Source organism: Condylura cristata, unplaced genomic scaffold, assembly GCF_000260355.1.
Source record: "Condylura cristata isolate star-nosed mole 26May11 unplaced genomic scaffold, ConCri1.0 scaffold00003, whole genome shotgun sequence".
Taxonomy (NCBI): Eukaryota; Metazoa; Chordata; class Mammalia; order Eulipotyphla; family Talpidae; genus Condylura; species Condylura cristata.
In genome coordinates, this window is record NW_004567104.1 from 283200 (window position 1) to 290336 (window position 7137).

General features: G+C 41.7%; 1 protein-coding gene across 2 annotated transcripts; it reads right to left on the reverse strand.

Annotated features, from left to right (window-relative positions):
- Positions 1–1145: 1145 nt before the first annotated feature.
- On the reverse strand, positions 1146–7131 carry PFN2 (profilin 2). Of its 2 annotated transcripts, none has more exons than XM_004674910.2 (3): positions 6919–7131; positions 4551–4743; positions 1146–2844 (listed from the first exon to the last, which is right to left on the reverse strand). In XM_004674910.2, the coding sequence occupies exons 1-3, from the start codon at positions 7048–7050 to the stop codon at positions 2747–2749; spliced, it is 423 nt and encodes a 140-aa protein (XP_004674967.1). In that variant the 5' UTR covers positions 7051–7131; the 3' UTR covers positions 1146–2746. The 2 variants fall into 2 exon arrangements, with proteins under 2 accessions (XP_004674967.1, XP_004674968.1); XM_004674911.2 differs by having other exon boundaries at positions 2329–2519.
- Between the last annotated feature and the right edge of the window lie 6 nt (positions 7132–7137).

Consider the following 7137-nt stretch of genomic DNA (forward strand, 5'->3'; position numbering starts at 1 on the left):
CTGTGGCTAACTCTGCAGGACCTCAAGTGCACCTGTCCGCCCTGGCTAATGTTGTGCATGGGTGAGCACACTCCCCAGTGAGGCCAACAAACAAGTCAGCAGAGAACAGTGCACTCTGTGCTGCAAATAGCTGCAGCCCACTACTGTGTTTCAAGTAGAAGCTACAAGAAGCCCCAGGCCCTGTACAAACATGCACCGCACTCCCTGCGTAGGGCACATTTCCGGATTTACCCTGCAGGAACACACCCTATATATACACCCATGGATGGTCCTAATAAAGACTTCGGACTCCAGACCCCAGGATCCTGCTTCATTCTCTCACGTCTCCGAGTCTCTTACGTTAGGGAGAATGTAGCAGTCAGCGCACCCCTTGGTGGGTTAGCAACACAGTCCCTTACCTAAACTGGTCTTGTTTCTCTTTATAGCCCTTTCCTAGCTGATGTTTGCTTTTTTTCTTTGTATTTTCCTGCTTAAACATAATGTCCACACACAGGCAGAGGGCATTTTTGCCTTATATACTAGCACCTAGAACCATGCTCAGTATATCAGGTATGTAGTAGATACTTGGTATATCAAAATAAGATGAACAAGTAAAAAAGTAAAATATCAGGAGCTTTCAAATTGGAGTCAACTGAATGAAAACACTCAGAGAACTGGGGAAGTGGGTAAGAAAGAAGAAAACTATGTGCTGAGCAGAACTTCGAAGCTTGGTGCAGCAGGTTAAAGCACAGCGCCAAGAAGCTAAAACTACTTCAGCATGATCCCTGCCCCAGAGGTGATCCACATGGCACAGCAGACCTCTCCTGACCTGCCCGCTGCTCCCCTGAGCAGAGTACTTTGTAGTTGGTCTGTTCTGCTCCCCACTCTGTCTCTGGTGAATCCTCTCACTGCCCCTGCACCTCTGGCCTGTACCCCACTTCTGTATGCATAAGTAAATCTTAAAAAAAAAAAAAAAAGAAATTCCAATGCACTCATTTTAATTATAATATGAACTGCACGAAATAGAATAGTTAGGTCATCAGATGAATTTTTATTTTTAGGATTTATGCCTGAAGCAAGCCTTGGCCTATCTGCATAAACCCATTGTGTCAAAAACCAACTAAAAGTAAGTGAACAGTTCATATAAACAACAGGAGTCTAGAACATTTGGTTGGAATAAATTTATTTCATCTGTCTGTAAACAAGGTGTTTAATAGTTATGGCATTTTTTTAAATGCATATTAAATCAGATGAGTTAGACTGTATCCCAGATGTAACAAAGTGCAGGGAAAGAAATGGACAAATCAGCAACAAGATTTGTTTTTAAATCTGTACATTATCCACAAGGCCCAAACAATAGAAGCAAATACTAGAATGTCCCTAAAGTAGTGCCATTTGAAAGAAACCTTTACTAGGTCAGTTAAAATCCATCTCACAATAGCAACAGTTCATTCTTTAACAATAGTATGTATGGCACAGAATACATATGAAAAAAAAAAATTCATCACAAGACAGCCAAGTCCACAACAATGCAACTTCATATAAAAACTCAAGCTGCAAATAAAATTGGTCCTATTAAGAACAAACTGGACACACTCCAGATGGTTATTTTGGGATACCTAATGTCCATAATGGCAGCCTTTTACAATTTTACTAAAGAGTAGAGCTGGTGTGCAATGAGAAAGACAGGAACAAAAATATGAGCTATTGCAATGATAGAATGTCCCTGGGGATTTAATCAATATGGTTACTGTAAGGTCATGGGAGGAAATGCCTTTTGCTCTTGTTTTGTAGTTGCACTCTTAATATGTCCTGTAGACTATGAACAAAAGTTTCTCTCTATTTAAGTGCAACAACAATACTAAAAGCAAACTATTGTAATTCTCAGTAGCTCATCAACAAAAGGGACATTAATTGGTTAAATAAACCAGGCACTCTGTAAAAGAAGATGGAAACAAACCAAATACCTTATGTGTGAAGGGAGGGGGTGGGAAAAGACAAGCAAAGAAAAAGATGCATGCACTTTTTCCTCCCTACCATGCACTACAAAAGGAAGACTAAATGAGCCAAGAAAATGCTCAAAGTGCTGAAAAGACATTGATCAAATTAGAGATTGTACAATCGGCACCTTAATATTAACTAATTTTAGTAATCAATATCCCATTAATTGCTAAGACAAAATGATGCCCAACTTGGCATGCCCCCTCCCCCCAAATTTAAGGTATCATGCAAATCATTATTGTGCTGCATTATGTTGCCAGATAAAGGTTGTTTACATACAGTGGTTAACATACAAATGATCCATTGGGCAAACAGGAATCATGACATTAGAAAATAGGTAAAGAAATTAGAAAAATTAACTACCATCTAGTTTTATAGCACAGTGACCATAACTGGGGTGTAGTGATGAAGACAGTTGCTAGGTAGATGGGGAGAGGCTGCTTACACATCAGACCTCCTCAGGTATAAAGCGAGTTCATATGCTTTCTTGTTAAGTGTGCCTCCGTGGACACCTTCCTTTCCCATGACTATAACCAATGCTGGAGTACACAAGGAAACAAAACAAAAGTGAACAGAATTATTTAAGGGGGAGAGGGGGCCAGAAAGAAAGACACCTTTCCCCACCAATAGAGGGATACAAAGGAGACACAGATTCATACCCCATCACCCTGCATTGCTAATAAAATTTCCAGAATTAAGACTCAAGCTTACAGCTAGGAAAATTTAAGAGCAATTTTCCCCTAATACTTAACAGTCTGCCTAGCAGCTAGAACCCAGAGTCTCTCAAGTATTTTGCCATTGAGTATGCCTTCTTATTCAATCCGCCTCCATGGACCCCTTCTTTTCCCATTACAAAGACCAAGACTGAAAGAGAAAGAAGAAAAGTGTTTCAAAAGAAGTGTTAATCAAGAAAGTCACATAAGTTTTAGCAGACAGACCCTGATTAATAAGATAACATTAAGTTAGTTTTTCATGAACTGTCAAGCACTGAAGTCTCTAAAAAAAAAAAGAACTTTCAAACTATAAATGAAAACTAAAATCACCATTTACTATTAACTATATCTTGGAAGCAGTAAAGCTGTGCTATACTGTAAAGCTATCTTTATGTTGGCAAAAGGAAAAAGGTGTAATCATCTATCTTTTATTCTATGGTCAAAAAACTTGTTAATATGACAAATACATATCAGACTGGCCCCCCAAAAGTAAACTTAAAAAATTTAATGATTATTTATAAAATCCTCCAAAATTTAAGATGCTTCAGTACAAACTAAGTCTTAGCAGTGAGGTTAAATGTATCCATAATTCCCAGGAGAAAGCTAAGAACAATTTTAAATAGTTTTTTTCACTGCCATTCAGAAAAGGCCAAAGTATGTAAGGCTTATGCTTACACTACGGTAGTTTTCACTTAGTCTAAAATCCTCAGAAAGGTTTATTATTTCTACCAACAGGTTAGTTTTCTATGATACAGCTCAAAGGTCCTACCCCTAAAACAGATGCATTTTCTTTCAGACTTCATGTTCACTGCCACTAGATGTCAGTAGTGCCCTAAAGTGTGAAAATCTCATTCTGGCTTTGTGTCTTATAGTAGCTAATTCTTTTTAACATAATTACTTGAGCTCAGCTTATGTTTAGCGAGATTTGTTTACTCTTTCAGCCATTTGATTTTTTTCTATAGAAAGATAACCACTAACTCACATCATAATTAAGAGTAACCACTAGAATAAATGCTGGGAATTGGTAGAACTATAGCAGTACATTGGAGCTCAGGGTAGCTTCAAGGTCCTTCACATTGTAGTCTTAAATTAGATGCACCAAGTGCATCAGGCTACACAAGCCTAATTTACAAAATTTATACAGACTAATAAACACATTCAAATGTACCTCTAAATCAATAGAATGTCATAATAAACCTCAAATACCAAAGTTTTTTTTTTTTTTTTTTTTAAGTAGTGAGTGATCCTTAGCTCTTACAGTAAGAATTGTTGCAATGCTGACAAGTTACTATTAACTGGATTTCTGGGCCAAAAGTCACACATTAATATCTTTGAAAATATTTTAGTAAATAGGCAAGGTACTCCAAAACCTTCATCCTAATCATTTCTCTTTCCCGAATATTTCTAATAGGAAAATAAAACAATGTTAACTTTTTCATTTTTATGCTGAGCAGTTAATGGCTAAAATGCAAACAAGAATAAAGAGATCCAGCAATCCAAGACTCAAAGGAATTTATTGAAATAACCAAAAATTTTGAACGATTCAACAATCTGTCTCATAAAATAACATTAAACATGTAGTAAAGCCTGAGGCAAGTTTAGATTTTAAGTTTATCATAGCCGAAAATGAAGAGTTGTTTTGAATAGTCTGAGAATAAAGTCAGAATCTCAGCAGCTCAACTCTATTTGCATTTTCTATAGGGTATGTTTAAAGCCTGTCCCCTCCTTCAGTGCTGGACAGTTCACAAAAACCACCTTAATAGCCATTATGGACTAACACTTTTATTAAAAATGTTAAAACTGTCCAGTAAGTTGTAACATGGTGTGCAACTACCGGCAAAAAGATTACGAGCTTACCTCTACCAGCTCTGCCGACAGCAACGTTGTATGTTGGCTCCCCACCTTGACTCTTTGTCCGGATGTCCATTGTGCAGTCACCATCGACATATAGACTATCTCTGATCACTGAGCACTTCTTTGCGCCAAGGGTCAAACCGTTGGTAAAGAAACCTTCCCGGTCTTTTCCTACAATCATATCTATTTCTACTGGCTGGCCCCCCCACCCAAAAAAAAAAAAAAAAGAACAGAAAAGAAAAAGAAAGAACATGAAGATGCAGTTAATTCCTTTCAAGTCTTCAAGTCTTAATATAACAAAAAAAAAAAAACTGTATACCGAGTTTGTACTACTACTACTACAAAGATACCCACATTTCACTAATGTAATATCAAGTTTCAGACTTCTCTAAAAAATTACTTAATTTTATATGATTACATGTTTTACAATTAATTAACTAAATTTCACAGTCAACAGCACAGTTTGAGAAGGAAATCAAGTCTATGGAAACAATTTCTCTAAATAGTTGGTAGTTTACAGTAGACAAACTGCAAACTTAAGAGTTATTTATAAACTGTATCAGTCAGGTGGTGCCTGGGGGCTTATGTAATGGTAAAGATTCACCTATAAACTCAACAGCTTGTCATATGCAGTGAAATTAATCAGTCATGTATCAAATTGGAAGTTTGAAAGTCTCCTGAAATAAAGTCCATGTTTAGCCAATCTGTTCAGTTTTTGTATTTCAAAAAAGCTATCCACAGTAGGAACTTCAATCCTTAGGCTTCATCATATTTCCAAATTCATATTTCCCTCTTCTCTTTTTCTAGCTATTACTCCCTTTTCTCCCCAACTTCCCTTCCCCTCCTCAGAAATCAGTTTTCCTCCTGACCAAACACAGAAGATTCTGAATGTATGGATGCAATAGGCAAAGGTAAAGGAATAGAGAAAATGGAGGGAGGTTGGGGAAGAAACTGAGGTAGCCACCAGAACCGGAAAGGAGAAAACGTGCATTCTAACATTCCATGAATAAGAAGGAAGGCGTCGCCCCCATCAGAACTGCAGAGTCATAGCAGGCCCCAGCCATTTCCAAACACACTCCCGCAATCTTCCCACTCAGACAGCGGGAACTCGCACACAAAGACAAGAGACTGCAGGAAAAAAGTTGATTATCAGATGCCAATTCCCTGTAAGAACTGTAGTCCACTGCGGTTATAGGAGAGCTTCAAGTACTAGAATCAAGGACTAAGTTCCGCACAGATCTTATATCATGTTGAACAGAAGAGGAATAATTAAAATGTACTCGTAAGAGGAGGCCTTTATCTTCACGGTTAATGAAAAGGCTGTGAGAGGGTACGAAATGAAGGGAATGGTCCTGCATTTGATATTCTCATCACAATTTCAGAAAAAAGCCTTACGCATAAAAAGGCAAAACACAGAGGCATTGGAGGACTAGTGACAATTTTTCCCCATGTGTCAACCCAGTCAAAACCATGAAGTCACAAGAAAATCATTAACTGAACCATAAATCTGCATTAGTTCCTTTACTGCCATCGCCATCGCGGGTGGCACTTGGAGAAGTTAAGAGTCCCCTTGGTCTTAACAGATCATTCAAAGTCCCATAAAAGAATTCTCCCTTTTAGAGCTACGTTGCATAATTGGGGATAACGGTATATCGATGACTCTCCATAGGAGCAGGAGAGAAATCAATGGCAGTTCGCCATCTTGGAGGAAAAAAAAAAAAAAAAACCCTATGGAGCCAGCGCGATAGTGGAGATTCGCGAATTCCACCTACGTTGTTGGCGTATATTCCTCGGAAGCCCAAGAGGCCTGGACACCGGCAAACCTACGCTAAGTCGCCGCGAGCGTTCCGGCGGCCACCGCCTCCCACAGTCCGCAGGGCGGGCAGCGCTGTCCGCGGGGCGAGGGGCTGCCTGGCGCAGGGGCTAAGACCCCCCCACCCGGGTTCTACGCGCCCCGGTCCGGTCCTCCCACTGCCCGCCTTCATTCCGGGACCACCAGGACAGACCTCAGAGCTGCCAGGGAACCTAGAAGGCACATCAAGGGGAAAAATGACACCCCACTCCACGCCTAAGCCGTGCGCACCCCCTCCCCCAGTTTCACCCAGACCCGCGCTGGGAATGCCCAGCCGGGGCGGGCGGGGAGCCGGGAGCCCGAAAGATGTGCCGTCGCCTCCGCGAGCTGGTGCAACCCCGAGCTAGGGGCTGCCCGAGCCTCAGCTTCCCCGTCCGCGCGGCAGCCGCATCTTGGGCACCGCCGCCAGCACACCTGCGGTCGCGGCTCCGTGAGACCCAGCCCCGCGCTGCGGCCCCCTACGGCCGGCGGCTCCGCTGGGGTCCAGTGCTGGGGATCCCGGCCGGCGCCGGTTCTCACCGTTATGCTCTGGAAGACGCCCCCGGCCGTAGCTGCCCAGACGTATTTGGCGTCGCAGTAGCCGACAATGGCGGCCTCCTGACAGCAGCCATCGCACATCAGGTTATCCACGTAGCTCTGCCAACCGGCCATCTTCGAGCCCTTCGCACTGCAGCGGGGACGGCGAGGAGCAGCAGGCGCAGCGGCGGCGGTAGCGGGAGGCGGCGGCGGCGGCGGCGG

What these genes read in the sequence shown, in the direction of transcription:
- PFN2 (XM_004674910.2), bottom strand. Translation starts at nt 7,050, where the DNA reads ATGGCCGGTTGGCAGAGCTACGTGGATAACCTGATGTGCGATGGCTGC. An exon ending in GCGTCTTCCAGAGCATAACG is followed by an intron (nt 4,744 to 6,918) that starts GTGAGAACCGGC and finishes TGGGGGGGCCAG; the next exon opens with CCAGTAGAAATAGATATGAT. An exon ending in TGTCGGCAGAGCTGGTAGAG is followed by an intron (nt 2,845 to 4,550) that starts GTAAGCTCGTAA and finishes TTTCTCTTTCAG; the next exon opens with TCTTGGTCTTTGTAATGGGA.